This window comes from Solanum pennellii, chromosome 3 (genome assembly GCF_001406875.1).
Source record: "Solanum pennellii chromosome 3, SPENNV200".
In the NCBI taxonomy this organism is placed as follows: Eukaryota; Viridiplantae; Streptophyta; class Magnoliopsida; order Solanales; family Solanaceae; genus Solanum; species Solanum pennellii.
Window position 1 is genome coordinate 39,775,935 of NC_028639.1, and position 20,271 is coordinate 39,796,205.

The following is a 20,271-nucleotide window of genomic DNA, read 5'->3' on the forward strand; positions in this document are numbered from 1 at the left end:
AAAATCGTCATAAACACTACTAAAGCACGATGAAATTATAGATTACTGAAAATGACATTCAAAATTATTCTAGTCCGAATTGAACCCCCAATTAAATTTAGGTTGAGCCGCTTATTTAGGAGGACACTTTCTTTCAAAGTTGAATTAGAAATTTTTGATTAAAGGTAAACAAGTAATACATCCCGAATTAATGTATGCACTTTTTTTAAATATAATTTTATAAATATTTATGATTTGTTTTAAAACCTTTAATATATTATTTTGAAAAAAAGTTACCTATGAAGTAACATCACATAATTGAGACGTAAGAATAATTAAGATGAACATAGTCAGACTTTTAAGTTTATCGGTGATTTTTATTTAGCCACTTGAATGTATGATAATTTACTTCTATATTTTTTAAAAACACTCAATTGGCAGTAGCTTGCATTAATAATGTGACGGGTTCATTAATTTAGAGGGATTTAATTAGTAATGGGTGGGTAGTGGATTTATTTATAAATTACACTAATAAGTTAAATTATAACAAATAGTTGAGCGCCACGTATTTAAAAAAATATTTAAATAGTTTAAATATAAAACCGTTAAATAAGTGGTCAATTTTGAACCAAAAGGTGGATGACAAGGGTATTTTGGACCCAATAGGTGGGTGGGAAGGGCATTTTGGAGCAAATAGGTGGATGAAGGGTAATTTTGTACCATTTTCAATACTTTGAGGGTATTTTGGGCCCTTTTCCGTACTATGTTTGGTAGGAATGTAAGCCTATGTATAACTAATCCATGGATTAGTTAATACATCCTACATGATATTATAGGATTATTACTAATACCTTCCATTTAGAGGTATTAGTAATACATAGGATATAATACCATGGGATAAACATAAAGACAAAAAATATCCCTCAAATCTTTTTAATTTTTATTTTAATTTCTTGATTTTATGTTTTATATTTGTACTAGTAAAATTATTTAAATAAAATTTGTTTAACAAACTATTTAGAGAGACTTATTTGTTACTAAATATATCTAATTCAAATCAATACAAATTTGTAATATGAGTTATTTAACATTTACTATATTAAAAGACAAATATATCACTAATTATTCGTATTTCGAACAATTTAAAAAAATTACTTACATATTAAAATTATAACTTGCATTTTTTTATGTGTAAATGTACATGGTTTATTCAATTTTACAATTATTGACCGTCTTTATAATTTTAAAAGTAGTTGATTTATCTTTTTTAAATTTAAAATTGACATTTTATTAGTGACCAATTTATTAAGATGAAAATTATTTATCCTCAAATAATTCAAGTAGATAATTGGAAACATAACAACAAAATTATTCTTCTCATAGCTAGTTAGAATGTCATTAAAAAAAATTCTGATAATTATCTACCTTAACTCAATTACATAATAAATTAAGGGTATAATTGGAAAGGAGATTTTTAAAGAATTTGATTTCAAACACAAGTTGGGATTGAAAGAAATGAAGCAAACACTTGATAAAAATAAACTCTACACTACTAATTCCTGCATTACTGATCCTTGTATTACTAATTCATTATTCATTTTTGTACCAAACGACCCCATAGGTCATTTGAACATCTCTAATTCTAAAAAAATGTCTCCACTCGATATTTTCAGTTATATGTAAAGGGAATGAAGCTAGCGTTGGCCATAAATTTCCAAATATTCTTGGCAAATATTATTTGGGTGAAATTTCACCATGTGTTTGGCCAAATATGATTTATACCCATAATTTTAAAAATATCAAAACTAACCATAAGTTTGTATTACAAGTCAATTGGATCTTTGTTACAGCAATAGCAAATAATGTCCATGACACTAGAGCAATGTGGTAATTTTGAGTGAATGCAACAAGCATCATTTCATACACCGTGAAGTAGACAAAACACATGACTTTGTTATCTTGAGCCGATTATTCATCATTTTCATCAATAATCATATTATCATTTCATATTCACCAAATATTTCATCACTACTTTGGAACTAATGTAAAAAATTATGTAATACAACGTAAGCAACAACTATACGGGGTGTTTTTGTAAAAAATAAAAGTTTGGGGTAAACTTCAATTTTTAATATATCCCAAATAATGAGATTTGAACCAAATACTAAAAAAAAGCAGTATTTGGGAATTTGGAATATTTGTCAAATAATGACAAAGTGTATGGACAAACACTATTTGCCAAGTTTTTCTCAAATATTATTTGAAAAATCTATGGCCAAACGGGCCCGAAATATCCTAAAAGATTTAAAGGATTTGTATATGAAGCCTCATTGTATGTATCCATAAATAAATTTCAAAGAGTGAGGGGTCGTTTGGTACAAAGATCAATAATTCAGGGATTGTTAATGCAGGGATTAGTAATGCAGGGATTAAATCAAGTGTTTGATTCATTATCATTTAACTAGCTTTTTGTGTGGTTTAAAACTCTACAAAAAAAATTCTTTCCAATTATACCCTTGAGTTATTATGGAATTTTTCTATTTCATGTATGAGTCAAGGTAGATAATTGACGGACAATATTATTTTTCTATAACATTTTTAACTAAGCTATGAGAATAAAAACTTTATTATCATGTTCACTATATTCTCACTTAAATTATTTGAGAGTAAATAATTGTCATCTTAATAAATTGGAGTTAATATATCAAAAGGTCACACAACTATAATAATTTATAGAGAAATTTTATTGAACTTTGTTTTGTATCAATAAATTAAAAAAAAACTCTTTATCATAAAATAAAATAAAATAAAAATAAACAATAGATATCACAAATTAATTAAACTATTTTTATACTCGAGATGTTATATATATATATATATATAGCTCATATATACCCTTAAACTTTATTCTGGCTCAAAACTACCATTCCCGTCATACTATTGGGTCAAAAATACCCTTCTTATTAACGAAAGTTGTTAAATGTCATGTGAATGCCATATGGATGCCACATTGCATGCCAATAGAATTCCACTGCCACGTAGACTAAATAAAAAGGATCAAAAATACCCTTAAACTATCTGAAATAGCTCATATTTACCCTTAAACTATATTTCGGCTCAAAACTACCTTTCGCGTCAAACTATTGAATCAAAAGTACCTTTCTTATCAACAGAAGTTGTTAAATGCCATGTGAATGCCACATTGCATGCCAATAAGGTTCCACTGCCACATAGACTAAATCCCTATATCCTAATTACTTCCCCCCTCATTTCATTATTTCACAAAATGGTATATTTACCCATTCTCCCTCATTTCGCGGCTAGGGTTTCATACTTCTCTTCGTGGCTGAGTTTCAAAGTGGATATTAATGCTTGTAGGCTAGTAAATATTTTTTCTTATTTTATTATTTTACGATTTCAAAACATGATAGTTAGAATTCACAACTTTTTCCTAATTTCGCAGCTAAGGGTTCGTAGCTTTCTTCGGGGCTGAGTTTCAAAGTGGATATTCATGGTTGTAGGTTAGTAAATATTTTTTCTTATTTTATTACGTTTACGATTTCAAAGTATGATAGTTAGAATTTCACAACTTTTCTGTCATTTTGCAGTCAAGGTTTCATAACTTTCTTCGGAGCTGAGTTTCAAAGTGAATTTTCGTCGTTATAAACACAATAAAATAAGAAAAAATTTTACTAACCTATAACCACTAATATCTACTTTGAAACCCAGCGACGAAGAACACTGTGAAACCTTAGTCGCGAAATGAGGGAGAAGGGATGAAATCGTTTCTGGAAAATAATGAAATGAGGGGAAAAATGAGTAATTAAGATTTAGGGATTTAGTCATGTGGCACATGTGAAATTTAACAACAAGGTCACTTTTGATCCAATAGTTTGACGGGAAGGGTAGTTTTGAGCCAAAAAATAGTTTAAGGGTAAATATAAACTATTTCGGATAGTTTAAGGGTACTTTTGACCCTTTTCCTTTTAGTCTATGTGGCAGTGGAAATCTATTGAGGTGCCATGTGGCATTCATGTTGCATACACATGGCATTTAACAATTTCCGTTAATTAGAAGAGCACTTTTGACCCAATAGTTTGACGGGAAGGGTAGTAAATCCAAAATATAATTTAAGGGTATATCTGAGCTATTTCAGATAGTTTAAGGGTATTTTTTGACCCTTTTTCGTATATATATATGCTCTTGTTTTAGACTACTTGTGTAGTGTTCAAGGGACTTCCGTTAAGAGACAATATTTGACTATGAATTGTTCGTAAATTCATACATCAACATTAGCATATTAGTTGGATTATCATATTTTATATTAATAATAAGTAGATTAAATAACACATGTTTTAGAAACAAAAAGTTATTCTAAATAATAAAATTTGTAAACTAATTTATTTAAATAAATTTATTAGTATAAATATAAAATATAAAATCAAGAAAATAAACAAAATAATTGAAAGAATTTGAGGGAGTATTTTTGTCTTTACCTAGATTAGTCCTATGGTATTAAACTAAGAGAAAATTACGCGGCTAAGCAAACTTGTNATATATATATATATACAATTCACCTCTCTCCCACTTTCTGTCCTCTCTCGCTCGTCTCTCTCTTCTAGCTCTCAATCTCGCTCACCTCTCTCCTCCCTCTCCCAATATCGCTTGCCATTTATACAAATGTATCTGTATAATTACATTTATATACAATTATATACATATACAATTCACCTCTCTCCCACTCTCTGCCCTCTCTCGCTCGCCTCTCTCCTACCTCTCTCGATCTCGCTCGCCTCTCTCCTCTCTCTCCCAATCTCACTTGCCTCTCTCCTTCCTCTCCCAATCTCTCGTGCCATATATACAAATACATATGTATAATATACAATTATCTAACCAATATACATATACAATTCACTTTTCTCTCACTTTTTTCCCCTCTCTCGCCTCTCTCCTCTCTCTCTCCAGTCTTGCTCACCTCTCTCCTCCATATAACATGTAGCTACAAATTGTAATTATCAAATTATAACTATGAAAAATAATTAATTATATTTAAGTGGCTATATGTGAAAGTTTCCTTTAAACTAATACCACCAAATGGAAGGTATTAGTTATACACCTCTAATATCATGTAGGGTGTATAACTAATTCATGAATTGATCCAAAATTCCTACTAAACATAGTATTAAATAATACTATACTTAATACTTAAATTATTTTTTCTAATGCTCCTTACCAAACGACCAATTAGAGATACTTGTCTCTTGTTTGTTTACTTGATATCTCTCATCCCAAGGTGGAAACATGTGAATAGTAAAACAAAACCAAACATTATTACCTCATTTGACAATTTTCAACTTTAGCTCTGTAAGAGCCTACGCCACCTATGTTAGTCAAAACTCAAAACAAATTCAAATCAAGTAAACACCTTCAAAACCGTATCTGATAGAAGCAAAAAAACTCAAGTGTGGTGTTGGTGATTGAAACTTGAATGATGAATGTTGTTGTAATTGTGATTCTTAGTTTTGTCACATTTTCAATCTCTGCTATATTTTCATTGAATTCAGATGGTGTTTCTCTGTTAGCTTTGAAATCTGCCATTTCTAATGACCCATCTCACTTTCTTTCTTCTTGGTCGGAGTTAGACTCATCAGCATGTCATTGGAATGGAATCACATGTGATGAAAATGAAAAGGTCATTTCCATTTCTCTATCCTCAAAGAATTTGAGTGGTTACATTCCTTCTGAAATCGGAGCACTTTCTTCTCTATCTATTCTTACTCTTTCCTACAACAACTTTTCAAAACCAATCCCTATTCATCTCTTCAATGCTACTTCCCTTCACTTCCTTGACCTCTCTAACAATGCTTTCACTGGATTCTTACCTCAACAAATCACATCCCTTGTAAACCTTAAACACCTTGATCTTTCTGCTAATTTTCTTAATGGCTCACTTCCCCAAGACCTAACTCATCTTACACTTCTCACTGGAACTTTAAATCTTTCATACAACAGATTTTCCGGCCAAGTTCCGGCGACTTATGGTAAGTTTCCTGTAACATTGAGTTTAGACCTTCGGCATAACAATCTCACCGGAAAGATACCTTCAGTCGGCTCCTTGTTGAATCAAGGGCCTACTGCATTTTCCGGCAACCCTTTTCTTTGTGGGTTTCCATTGGAGACTCCGTGTGCAGAACCAGAAGCTCAAAAACCACCACCGAACCCGAACCCTAATGAGGAGGAGGTGGGGTTTGTAGGAAAAGGTAAATCGGGAAATGGGTCTGTGGTGGTTTCTCTGATCTCCGGCGTATCGGTTGTGATTGGGGTGATGTTTGTTTCAGTGTGGGTGTTAAGGAGAAAGTTGGATGAGGGAAAAATGGGAAAAGAAAAGTTGGAGAAGGCAGAGGAGGGGCAAAAGGGTAAATATGTAGTGTTAGACGAGGGGTTTGGAATGGAACTAGAGGATTTGTTAAGGGCTTCAGCTTATGTTGTAGGGAAGAGTAGGAATGGGATAGTTTACAAGGTGGTGGCCGGTGGTGGTACGGTGGTTGCTGTTCGACGATTAAGCGAGGGGGATGTGACGTGGAAGTTGAAGGAGTTTGAGATGGAAGTGGAAGCCATTGGAAGAGTACAACATCCAAATGTGGTGAGGCTTAGGGCTTATTACTATGCAAGTGATGAGAAATTGCTGGTTACTGATTTCATCCGGAATGGCACCCTGCACAATGCTTTACATGGTAATCTCATTTCATTCTTACGTGGAATTTTCTTTACTGTTAAATGAATATTCACTCTAAAACACAAGGATAAGCTTTTAATATTAGAAATTCTGGGATAACTAGTTCTTGAAGGTGGCATTGTATTTGATATTTATGCAAAATAGAACATTAATGTCTGGAATTATTTACAACCTAAGATGTTCTTAAAGCTGCTTATGGTTACTTCTTGAAGTATTCTCTAGGCACATTTAACAATTTCTGTCAAGGTTTCAAGCATCAACTATCTTTAGAAAATATTAATGATCCCAAATTATATGCTTTTAAGTCATTAGCTGCTTACCGTCCTTATCTTTCTTTTGATCAAGAATAGGCAACCGAATGTAAATCATGATGAACAAGAACTAGTTTGGGGTAGTGGGGTGGGGAGGGGAGGGGAATAATACGTGCATGGTTCATTTGTTTTTATCTAAGCAATTGGCATTCGTGTTTTCTGCTTCCTGGAAAACATCTACGCAAGTGTTCAGCTATTTGAGACCTTTTGGGCTCCACAATTCAATATCTGTTGGTTTATTGTAATTCACTAGTTTCTGGTCCCCATTATGGCATTTTGCGCATGTTTTCTGCTTCATGGGGAGTACATTTTATGTGGCCTTAGATATATTGAGAGAGGCTTTAAAGTTGAAGTGAACATTTGGAAGTTACACCAAGGAAAAAAACTTTAGATCTATCAATTGGATGGTAAGCTATATGTTCGATTCACATTCATTAGGAATTGAACTAAGCATGGTAACACATAAAACATGAATCGTAAGTCCGCAATTTGTGCAGAACAAAATAGCGACTAATTTCTCCTTGTAACATCTATTATTGTCAAGTTCACTTTAGGATGTTGGAATTTATGTAAAAGAGGCATTCAGCTGACACCGAGATGAAAACTATTACACCAAAGGTTACTTTTACCTTCAAATTCTTTTTTAACTAAGTGGAGAAGTCCACGACGTTAAGCTTTCTGATTGGTAAATATAAAACAAAAAAGATAATAAGTAAGACGCAAAATTTCATCAGATTCCAAGTCTTGGTAAGTCATTCCCTTTTCCTTTAGTTTGTTTGTCTTGTTATTCAGAGGTGTTGTTTAATGTACGTATAATTTGTATTGTGGTTATAGAATACCTGAATAGGCAGTTATTGGACTTGTGTTAGCCTTGTCTTTTGCTCTCTTTATTTTCAGAACCTTGCACTTCACAAAAACATCAATATTCATTTTAACTCCAGTCTGTTTTTCTTAACTTCAATCTTTGGTGTACAAGTCTTTTCGACATAATCCTTCCCTTTTTGCTCGTAATTTGGTATCGTCAATTATGAACCAATCCTATATATACGCAAGTGGAAATGAAGATTGCACCTACTTTGGGGTGGCTTCTTGAGAATGTGGTTCCTCTATTTCATATTGGTAAATTTTGTCTCGACAAAATACCAACTGACCTATTTCTTGTTTTCCTTGACTCGGACTTCCATTGTTTCAAGCACATATTTTTGTACCAATTTCAGGATTTGAAGTGAAAATTGTTCTATTCATTATTCTGAAAAGTTGTCGTCAGTTTGGCATGAATCACTTTTTAATTTATCTTCCACAAGTCCAAAAATATTTTTTTTGGATTTAAAAACTTGCATTTTTCGGTAAAAAATTTCTCATGAAAAAAAAATACACAAGTCCAAAAAAAAGAAACACACAGAGCTAATTTTTCTGGAGAACTTGGTGATTTTCTTTTTATATTGGAACGTTATCCGTGTTAATCAATCTTTTTATGTTTATTTTTTACAATCGCAGGAGGACTTGGTAATAGCTTGCCGCCTCTATCATGGGCAGCTAGACTGAAGATAGCTCAAGGCACAGCTCGGGGTCTAATGCACATTCATGAGTGTAATCCCAGGAAGTATGTTCATGGGAACATAAATTCTACAAAAATCCTTCTTGATGATGACTTGCAAGCCTACATATCTGGTTTTGGATTGACTCGCCTTGTTTCAGGCTGCTCCAAGCCCATAAACAGTAGTACGAAAAAGCTAAGTACAAGTCAAATCATAGTAAGTCCTCAAAACTCAACTTCGTCATGTACTATGTACATGGCACCTGAGGGTCGAGTGCCTGGCTCCAAGTTCACCCAGAAAAGTGACATCTACTCGTTTGGTATGGTGCTTTTGGAGATTCTGACTGGTCGGTTGGCAGATGGAGGATCGGAGGTGGAGGATGATGGGAAGGGGCTTGAGAGTCTTGTTAGAAAGGTTTTTAGACAAGAACGACCCTTATCTGAGATCATAGACCCTGCTCTCTTGAATGAGGTTCATGCTAAAAAGCAAGTTGTTGCAGCATTTTATATCGCTCTCAACTGCACAGAACTGGATCCTGAGCTTCGGCCAAGGATGAGAACAGTTTCTGATAACCTCGATCGCATCAGACTGCAGTAAAAGAAACTTGATCAATGTAAAGGCTTTCAATGTTTTGCTGACTGCCTAAAATAGTGCTGTTTAGTAATTGTGAATCAGAATTCTCAGTTTGTGTTGTGCCAAATCCTAGATTTGGTGTTTCTATTGTACTCTACTAATTCAAATGATGTAGTTCAATAGTTGGAAGGTTCTGTATGAATTCTTGAATGCCCATTGCCCTATCCAATCTTTTGAAAATACACTCCTCTATTCTCTCATTCCACCAAATGAAGTTGCTACCTATGTACTATTTGCTTTCTGTCAATACACAATCCCTTAAACATTGAGCAAATTCTCCAGCTTCATTCTGAGAAAAAACTAATCCACCAGCTTCTCTTCTTCATTCAATATGACATTGAAATCTCCTCTCACTAGTCATGGGCACTTATTTTGACTGGAGATATGATTAAGATTGTCCCATAGTCATAGTCTTTCTAAAGCATCACATCTTCCAAAAACACAAGAGTCTCCAGGTTCATGCTTTTTTTTTTCACCAATTCTTTTTGTCAATGCATGTGTATGTTTTGCTATTTGTGATGACATAGCACTTACACCATCAAATGTCTCTTCTTGGCGTGATGATTCAATATCTTCTAAGCCTGATCGGAGCCATTGTACATTGTTCTAAGAGTCCACCCCATAGTTTCTGCCCTTATGTGAGCCCTTACCACCTTTTTAGTTCGAATTTGAGTGGACTCTTCAAGTGTCAACTAGGCCAAATCGCCATGTCAACCACGTGTCGTTCGTACTCATTTATCTTGAAATTTTAAATTAAATAACTTACATAAGTTTGTTCGGTTCTTTCTTCCACCCACTTATCCGGATTCGACTCATTAAGCTTTATATGAGTTTTCTTGAAAACCTCATTATGAAGGGTAGTGCACCCCGATTCACTCCACCCCCCTGCAAATATAAATAGAATTTTAGCCGATAACTTGTTCAACTAATAATTTATTTAGAAGTATTTATTAGAAGTTAGATTTTAGTGAATTTCTCATCACCCTTGTAATCGTTTCAACGCTCTTTGCTTAGATTTTAGTGAATTTCTCATCACCCTTGTAATCGTTTCAACGCTCTTTGCACTTTCGGTGTACAAAGCTTTGAATTCGTCTATGTTTCAATACCAATGCAATTCTTGAAAAACATGAGGCAACATCCAAGGTCCAGGTTTATCTCAGACTTTCTCCATCTAGACAGTCTCGCGTTGGCCTTCCTCACAAATATTGTCGCAGATAGGCTGGCAAGGGGACGGGGAAGGGGACGGGATGAAGGGGGACGGGGAGAGGGGATTTGGACCGGGACTGGGATTGGGGGGACCGGGATTGGGGGGACAAAAATAGGTCCCATCCCGTCCCACTATATATACGGGATGGGATGGGATTTGGGGGGACGAGACGGGACGGGACGGGGGATTTTTTTTTAAATACTTGTATATTTGTATTGAAATTATACGTCTTTAGCTAATAAATTTTAAATTTAATTTTTGATTTTCAAATATCAAAATAAAATTTTCAAATTTAAAGTTTCAATTTTCAAATTTCAAGATTCATGTTTCAAATTTCAAGTTTCAACTTTAAAGTTTTAAATTTCAAATTTGAGAAGTTTAAATTTATAATTTAAATATTTTAAAGTAATGTAAATTGTAAACTTTAAATAAGTATTTTAAAGTTAGTTTAGTACTTTAGTTAGTTTAGTACTTTAGTATAAATTTAATTGTATATATTAAAATTAAAATGCAAAACAATAATTGTATAAAAAAAACTTGAACAAAAGTTAAAACCTTTAAATTTATTCAATAGAACTTAAAAGTTACAATTAACAAATATTAGTGGCGTAACTAATCTACGCAACAACCTTCTAGGAAGGGTTCTGTTTCAATAAGTTCTCATACGTAAAACCAATATTTGTTACAGATATTAGATGAGTAACTAATTTTACGCAGCAACCTTCTAGGAAGGGTTCTGTTTCAATTAGTTCTCGAATGTAATATAAAAATATCCGTTTTCTCCTTTAAAATTTAATTCTAATTGTCGCATCATATCGATGGTGAAATCCTCTGTGTTGGCAAACTTGCTAGAAATTCTTGTGCCTCTAATTCATCATCACTGCATTCAATTTGTGTTTTGATCCAACTTGCTTGTTTTTTACTTAACTTTGGCAAATTGTTATTCCTTCTTTTGGCATTGGACCAGTCTCTAAATAAAACTGTTGTTTCCAAACTGTCTTCCGCCAATGAATGTCTATGATCACCAATTTGAAACATTGCCGCACTGAAAGCAGCCTCCGATGCAATTGATGAAGCTTGAATAGCTAGAACATCACGAACCATTTTTCTCAAAGTTGGAAATGCATCGCTTCGCCTACTCCACCAGATTGATTAAGATATTCTTCAAAATCATCACGGTTAATAGAATTAAGACCAAGAATACCTCGCATATAAGTTGAAATTGGAAGTGACAAATCAATCTCAACATTAGAAGTTTGACCAACTTCTCCTTGAAAATTTTCCGTAGTTCTATATTTTTCATACAACAGTTTTGCTTCTACTTTTATGCTAGACTTACACGTTTGACAATTTGGAATTTCTTCCGGTAAAATTTCTAATATGCTAATATACAACGAAGAAATTGACAATGTTTACCTTGAAATTCAAAAACATCAGATTTAACAATATTTCTTGAAAAGCCTCTATAATCCGGATTATAAGTTTGTTGAATATATTCAATAAAACCGGGATTTGAAGGAAAACTATAAGGCAAACCACAAACAGAAACCATTTTAGCTAAATTATCCCGATCTAATTCCTTACTATATTTACGTTGTGTTATTGGACCAGCGGGGTTAAAAGGATCTAATCTTCCTTGAACCATGTTAGAAGCCCCTATCAATGCATTACCGGTAATATCAAATTCATTAATTGAAATTCCTTTTTTCTATTGGCTAATGCTTTAGCTTCTTTATATTGAATCGGCACACAAGATAAAAAATGTCTATTTAATCCCCCCGTTCCACCTTGACCCCCACCTTGTTTATGTTTAAAAGGTTGCTTACACTTATTACAAATATCAACACTATTTTCTTTATCGAAAGTCATAAATTGCCACACAATAGAAGTTTTAGGGCGTTGATACTTCACCTTCTCCCTTGTGGGAGGTATAAGGGGTGGATGTCCAAAATTTTGCTCCGGTAAATTGATAGTCTCATTTGGAACTTCTGTCAACGGACTAGTAGGTGTTTCTTCTAACACCTCTTGTCCCAAATCAGCTTCTACTTATTCACCTGAATTTTCATCAACATTAGGATTAATATTACCATAACGCCGTTCTAAACTTTCGTGATCGAGTTGAACATTTGAATCAATATCATAAGGAGTATCATCAACATAAGTAGAATCATTTATGTTAAATCTAACTCTACTTGTTGATTTAGATGAAGTACCACCACTTTTACTACTCTTTTTTTCTTTACTATTTTTTTTACCAAAATTAAATAATTTAAAAAGTCTACTTTCTTCGTTATCTTATGCTTTCACTTTTTCTTTACCGCTATTTTTTTTGCTAGAACTCGTACTTAATTATATATAAAGTGTGATATAAAAATAATAATAACATAAAAATAAAGACGAAAAATAAAATATAAATATTGTGAAACAAATGTACCAAACGTCTACGTTAATAGCAGACGTTAAACCGATTGTTGAAGCTTGTGGTTTGTTGTAACTTGTAATTTGAAACTCAAACCAATACTTGATAACAAATATGAGATAATATAATTATATATATTGATATAATATAAAAATTTCGAATCGAAAATTGAAAATATGGATTATAATAATATGCGAATTAAAGAATAGAAATTAAGATTGACACTTGAGAGTTGAGAGGATAGAGAAAAATAGATGAGAGAAATGAGAATATATGATTTTGTAAGAAATAGTAGGGGATAGGTGTATTTATAATATTAAAAATGGGTTAAAGTGTAATTATTATAACTTGAGGATTTAAAAAAAGTTTTAAAGTAGGGGGGTGGTAGAGGGTGTTTGGGAACACAAAAGTGGCAAAAATCCGTTGGGGGGCCCACTAGCCGTTTCCCCAACGGATTAAAAAGGTAACTTTTTTAAAATTTTTTTAAAAAAAAGAAAAAAAAGATGGGATCCCGCGAACCGGCCGGTTCAACCGGGCCGGGATCGGACCGGGTCGACCGGGACGCAGGGGTGAACCGGCCCCTGACCGGTCCCCTCATCCCCCACCCCTTAAACCCCCTAAACATAAGGGGATGGGTCAGGCGGGACGCGGGTCGGGTCGGGACGCGAGCGTGGCGGGATAGCCCGGTCCCCCTTCCAACCCTAGTCACAGTGACTATATTGTACTTTGACTTTCAAATACACATACTCTGAAAAAAAAAAAAGTAGCGTTAGATAGTAAATAAACTAAAGCAAAGTATCCTAAAAATTAATGTAACCTTATGCTACCAAAACTTTATACTTTCTTCCATGGAAGAAATTTCGTGGAGCAGAGAATATTCAACCAATAGTAGCATACATCTTTGGTTCATGATCAATGTTAATGATGGTACACTATTGTATTGTAGATTATCCATTTAAACTTGTTTTTTAAATCATAAAAAATCTAGAAAATACATACTTGATTTTATACATAGAATATTATTGATTGCAACAATTTCATTTTCCCTTCTCAATTTTCATAACGGGATCAACCAGAACATGAGCTATAGAAAAACTAAAACTCAATCTCAATTGGCTAGAATCTCTGGCTAATAACATGTTGTAAATTTGAGTAATATACTACAGAAAGAGATATGGAGAGTAGAATGTAGATATCACTTTATTCAAGCGTCTCCTACATTGGTGAAGGAACAACCCTATTTAAAGATTGGAAAACCACACCAATTAATTGTCAGGATTTTCTTTTTAGAGTCAAATTATAAGTACTTTGACCAATATTTTACGATGTATATTTTCATCATATTGATATGCAAAACATTGCAATTTATAGTACTTCTCGTATAGTTTTTGAATATCTATCAAAGTTAATTTTAAAATTAGTGTAATTAACTTTTGAAAAGTGAAACATGACAAATAAAAATGCTCTAAATTTAATCATATTTATTTTACCCCAAATGCATAACAAACAGAGGTTGTATTTTTTTGTTATACTCAAAAAACGGTTAATAGGTGACGCAGTAACCGTTGATGTTGGCCAAGTTGTTTCTTGTCAAACATCTTAAACCAAAATATTTTGACGCAAAACTAGAATGTTGTGATCATTTATCTGAAACCCTAATCAAGCATCAAATTTACATGTTGAATATATATAATAAAGTTGGATAAGCGTGAATGATATGCTTGATTTTTGAAATTTATGTCAAATTAAAATAATGTCAAATTTATATGGAGATTACAATCAAAAAATAGATTATGTATTTAAGATTGTATTGATTGGAGATTCTGCAGTTGGTAAATCACAGCTTCTGGATAGATTTACAAGGAATGAATTCAATTTGGATTCAAAAGCTACAATTGGGGTGGAATTCCATACTAAAACTCTAATTATTGATAACAGGACCGTCAAGGCACAGATTTGGGATACTGTTGGACAAGAAAGGTATGCTATTCTTTTATCTATATTATACATTCACAACCTTGCATTTTTTGCCCAGTGCAGTGCTTGCTTGTTTTTACAGCAATTTAATACATATACACTTGATAATTGTGGTCCTCTTTGATTCTTTTCTTTGTCAAATTAATTGGGGATCTCTATGTATGTCCTGTTTTACACTAATTACGATTGTTGGCATACATATATAGTTGTAAGAGTACATTGTCTCAGGTATAGAGTAGTGACTAGTGCATACTATCAAGGTGCAGTTGGTGCAATGTTAGTACACAACTTGACAAAACGTCAATCATTTGATCATATGGCTAGATGGCTGGAGGAATTAAGGGGTCATGCAGATAAGAACATTGTTATAATGCTTATCGGAAACAAATGTGATCTAGGGAGTCTTCGAGCAGTACCAATAGAAGATGCTCAAGAATTTGCAGAACGGGAGAATCTCTTCTTCATGGAAACATCAGCTCTTGAATCCACCAACGTTGAGACTGCATTTATGAGTATATTAAAAGAAATTTATCAAATTGTTGGCAAGAAAACTCTCACTGCAGACGAAGGTGCAGAGTACGCAAAGTCACAATCTCTCAAGGGAACAAGATCATAGTTCCTGGACACCAATCTGCTGCCCAAGGCGCTGGCTGCTGCATCTCCTCCTGATCTTTCCTTTCAGGTTCTTAAAATTTTTTCTGCCAATGCATTATTTTTCCAAAACAGTGCGAGAAAATTTTTAAGCTTGTGTTTATTGTAGGAATATGAATAGATCATCTCACTTTTTCTTTACTATTTAGCCCCTTTGGTTGAATGACCTATAAACATACCATTTTTTCCCTCTCCCCTAATTATTATTATTATTATCCATTAGTAAGTTGTATTGTTTCTGTAGGATTGAGGATGGTATCCAAAAGTTAGAAGCAGCTGGACAGTGTATAAAGATATGGTCAATGGTTTCAGTAATGACTGCAATATCTTGCTAGGCCACATGATTTCTTTAGTTTTGGTTGTAATGAGTTGAGACAACTCTATAAGCTGATATATATGGAATCATTTTCTAGACTAGATTGCTTTATGTATGTAATTAAAATGAATTAGGTCTCACGTTATGTAAATCACATGTTTCAATTAAAGATAATTAGTAATACTAATATTGGATATATAGCTCTTTGCTTGTTTAAACGTCCAAAAAAATATTTCCAAGTGATGGTCACACTCTCTCTCTATATATATCATATTATATTATAAGTAAGAAGCCTCAATGTTAAAAGTTGAATCACAAAAATATCTTTATAATATCATAATATTTATGGACAAAAATATAAATATACATTAAATCTAAATAAAAGATATTGTATTCTATTAAACACTATTATTACATATTTATCATGAACAAAATATAGATTCACACATTAATCATAATAAATATCATAATATATTTATGATAATAATATTAATATTATGAATTTAGTATTAGATACGACGAATATTGGTACAATGGAATGATATCCTCTTAAATGACATAAGGAAATCAATAGTTTTGCAACTATTAAAATGACCCTTAGGTNCTTCAATTAGGAGAATACGAAATAGAAACCTTAGCATTAGTAGATTCAGGATGTACTAATAGCGTCCTCAACAAGAAAATAGTACCTCCAGAACTAATAAAAACCCTAGCAAAGCCGCTCGCAGCCATGCTAATGGACGGAACACATAATGTATATAGACACTATATAGATAAAGCACATGTTCAAAATTCTATAAACCTACTTATAAAATGGATAAAATATGGGTAAGAGACTTGAATATAAGTGCAGATTTTGTATTAGGATTAGATTTTATATTACATAATAAAGGAGATACTATTATAACAAGTGATGGAATAATTTTTCTAAAAAGTATCACTCAAACATCGGTTTTAACTAGTAAACCTAATACTAAAATAAGACCCAAATTAAAAGAAAAATGTTTTAAAGGCTTTTCACCTATTATTTCTATTTGATCTAGGATTTTTATAATGTTATCCAAGTCTTGTTGGTTTTTTATTTGTCTTATTTTCTGAATTCCTGTTTTGAAATTATATAATTCTGTTGCCATTTCTATTAAGACATAATTTTTGTCTAACTCTTCTATTTCTGATAAATTTTCAGATATTATATTACAACCTATTTTACTGCATGTTGAATTATTTTTACAATTATCGCAACATTTTTCATATATATATGTATATCAATTAATATCCTATAGCTTGCATTCGTCTTGCACAACCGCCCCAGGAAAGTAATTACCAAAGACCTTCTTGTACACGTCCTCCAGTGCAGCATTCATGGCAATCATCACTACTGAGAACATAAAAAGTTAAAATATCAACATAACCTTATAAAGTTGAGATATTATTCATAAATAATACTCTCTCTGTCCTATTTTATGTGACACTTTTCATTTTTCGAGAATTAATAATTTAGCTTTGACCGGACATTTATGTATGAAATTTTCAAATTGTTTGAAATGAAATTTATATATTTGTAAACTAATTAAAGATTACTATAAGTCACATCAATTGATAATTCAAAATGTTAAAAGAATCTATGATAAACTTACGGTCAACGATTGACTTATTTGGATCTCAAAATATGGAAAGTGCCACATGAAATGGAACAGAGGGATATTTACTCCATCCGTTCCATTTTATGTGGAATTTTTCATTTTTCGAGAGTCAAACAGTTTAACTTTGACCGGAAATTTGCGTATGAAATTTTCAATTTTTTTGAAATGAAATTTATATATTTGTAAACTACGTAAAGAGTACTATAATTCACAATAATTGATAATTCAAAATATTAAAAGGATCTATGAAAAAATTACGATCAAAGATAGACTTGTTTAGATCTCGAAATGCGAAGACGGAGGGAGTAATTAATATCCATAATAATAATGAATCAAAAGTTAGTTTACCATTTTATCCTTAAAGTTAAAGCAAATCTTCATTTAGATAACTTCTATTTACATCATAAAATATAACAAAATTCATTATCCCCTCAAATTCAATGAATCCAAATACTATATTAATGCTTTCTAAAATGTTTACTGCCATAATTTTATTTATCTCTTTCACCTTCTCTAACAAAAACGTTTGGTGAGAGTGAGGAAAGCATGGGGTAACAACAAGTAATTACGGTCAGGTCACATGCGTATAAGTTTCCTAAATTATTTTACTCGTTAAATGTTCTTTCTTTCATCTTCGATAATAACTTTTTTTTACCATCTTTTTACACTCTTCGTTTAATATATATTAAATGTTTTAATTTTTAATGGTTGTACATAAGTCGTAGTTTTATCTTCTCCGGGACATTTATTCTGGTCAATCTTTCCATGTTCTTTAAAAACACTATAAAGTGCATCATAAGGTGTATTTGTCCTATTATTCCATTTGCCTTTTTCCTGTTAGATTTCTCCTCCAACAAGAGTCTATTTCAGGTAAATCTATTCCAATCGCTTTAGCTACAAATATTTACCACCTTTTGTATTATTGCTAAGCTACCGACATATTCACTTCTTTTAGTATAATATGTATTTCTAAAAAGCTTATGTTGTAATAAAACACAAATTCAGATAGAAGTAATTGATCTGTGAAATCCTTTGCATATTTGTACTTTAAAGTGTGGACATGAACTATATATGTTTGGAGCACACATGTTCCAATATTTGATTTTCTTTTTGTATACTTTAAAATTATATGGAATACACGTGCAAACACGTGTCCAAGAACTAGTGTGTGTGTGTGTGTATATATATATATATATATATATGAGCCCTTCTATTATGAGTCCAATATATTTTACTTTTGGTTTCCACTTATTTTGACACAAATATAACTTAGAGAGTCTGTCACAATCCAAAAACTTGAGTCACGTTGCACTTACCAACACTCCCATTAGTAGGTAAGCCAATCCATAGCTAGTAACGACAAGTAGCGGGCCAAGTTGGCAGAAATCTAAATTCAAATGAACGCGCAATATAATAAGGAAATAAACAATGGAAGAGATATATAACATAAATAAAGATAAACAATACAAGATCCAATCCCACGACCGGGTGACGATGGTACAAGCTACTAACACAAGTTCAAGCTCATTTTTTTTACCAAAATAGATACAAACTTATCTCAAATACAAAATACTAGCCCAAATGATATACAAATGGTGATGAGTCAATACACTATGCCATCAACTCACCCTAAATCTCCGAATATTCTAGTTGCTATACACAAGATCATCATAATCGCATGGTGCTCGAATTTTCATCAAGAAGAACAGATTCATAGTGTAGTATGTGTAACGAGACAATAGGAATTCAGTAGGCATCATAGGCCGACTGAGTATGGAAAGTAAATGCATAAAGTAAAGTGACAAGTAAAACAACAACAAGGATTCAGAGGACATGGAGAATAATGATAAGCCTAACGATGTAATTCAATAATATAAAAAGAGGTAGAATGATAAAGTAAAGCAGTTAACTATAACCTAGTTGGACCCCTATAAACCCAAAAGGTACTCTCGCATGCAATTAAAATGAAAATAACCCAAACGAACCCTAATAAGCCTGACAAGTACTAAGATTTGTTATACTCTTGAACTAAAATGGGCGAGTGAGGACACAAACCAAGGTGAAGCCACCTTGAAACACCCAATAGAACCAAAATATCAGGAATCAAACTCGACTAATAGAAGTATATCTAGACTCAAATTGCGGCTAGTAGAAATGCGCTCGAACCTTGAATTATGGCTCGCACAATCCAGATGATCCCATAACATAACGATCATTATTATAACAAAATATTGTGAATCAAAACCATCCTTAGAGTTACATAGGACTCACTCTAGCTCCAAACCCAAGTTTAAATCAAAAGGATCCATCAAGGGCCAAAGTCATGACAAAACCATACCAGGACCATAGATTATGGATGAAAATCCAAGGTAAGAGTTTCCATCGATCTAAGGTACACATTATCAAACCCAAGTCTTCTACATTAGTCTACAAGAAGCTAGAACCGTTTGAGCTGATGTTAGATGATTTTCTAAGGCAAATGCCTCCAAATAACATTTCTATCGCAGCAACTAGTCTAACACTAGTTAAGGCCAAGAAAAATCTCACAACTGTCAATATAAGACATAAAGCATCAACATGGAGTGATAGGTAGCAGATGCAGGGTAAAAACATGCTCAATTTCCTAAAAATTTACCCGAAAATGTTAACAAAGGCAAGAACTCTATCAACTAGATATGCATCATGTTATGAACCCTCTCAAAACTATATAAACACTATCTTAATACCAAAAAAAACACAATGTAAGATTGGTAATCCATAGCCTACCTCAATGTTGATCACGTGCGCTCCGAATCAAATTAGCGTTTTACCCTTCAAACCTTTTCAAATCTTTCTCTTTTGAAAAATATATGATCATAAAA

At 32.7% G+C, this 20,271-nt stretch overlaps 1 protein-coding gene and 1 pseudogene across 1 annotated transcript; both read left to right on the forward strand.

Annotated features, from left to right (window-relative positions):
- The first annotated feature begins 5,268 nt into the window (after positions 1-5,268).
- Positions 5,269-9,402, forward strand: LOC107012663 (receptor protein kinase-like protein ZAR1). The gene is made up of 2 exons (XM_015212567.2): positions 5,269-6,713; positions 8,524-9,402. The coding sequence occupies exons 1-2, from the start codon at positions 5,468-5,470 to the stop codon at positions 9,159-9,161; spliced, it is 1,884 nt and encodes a 627-aa protein (XP_015068053.1). The 5' UTR covers positions 5,269-5,467; the 3' UTR covers positions 9,162-9,402.
- A 4,990-nt stretch (positions 9,403-14,392) lies between these two features.
- On the forward strand, positions 14,393-15,967 carry LOC107013984 (annotated as a pseudogene).
- The last annotated feature ends 4,304 nt before the right edge of the window (positions 15,968-20,271 follow it).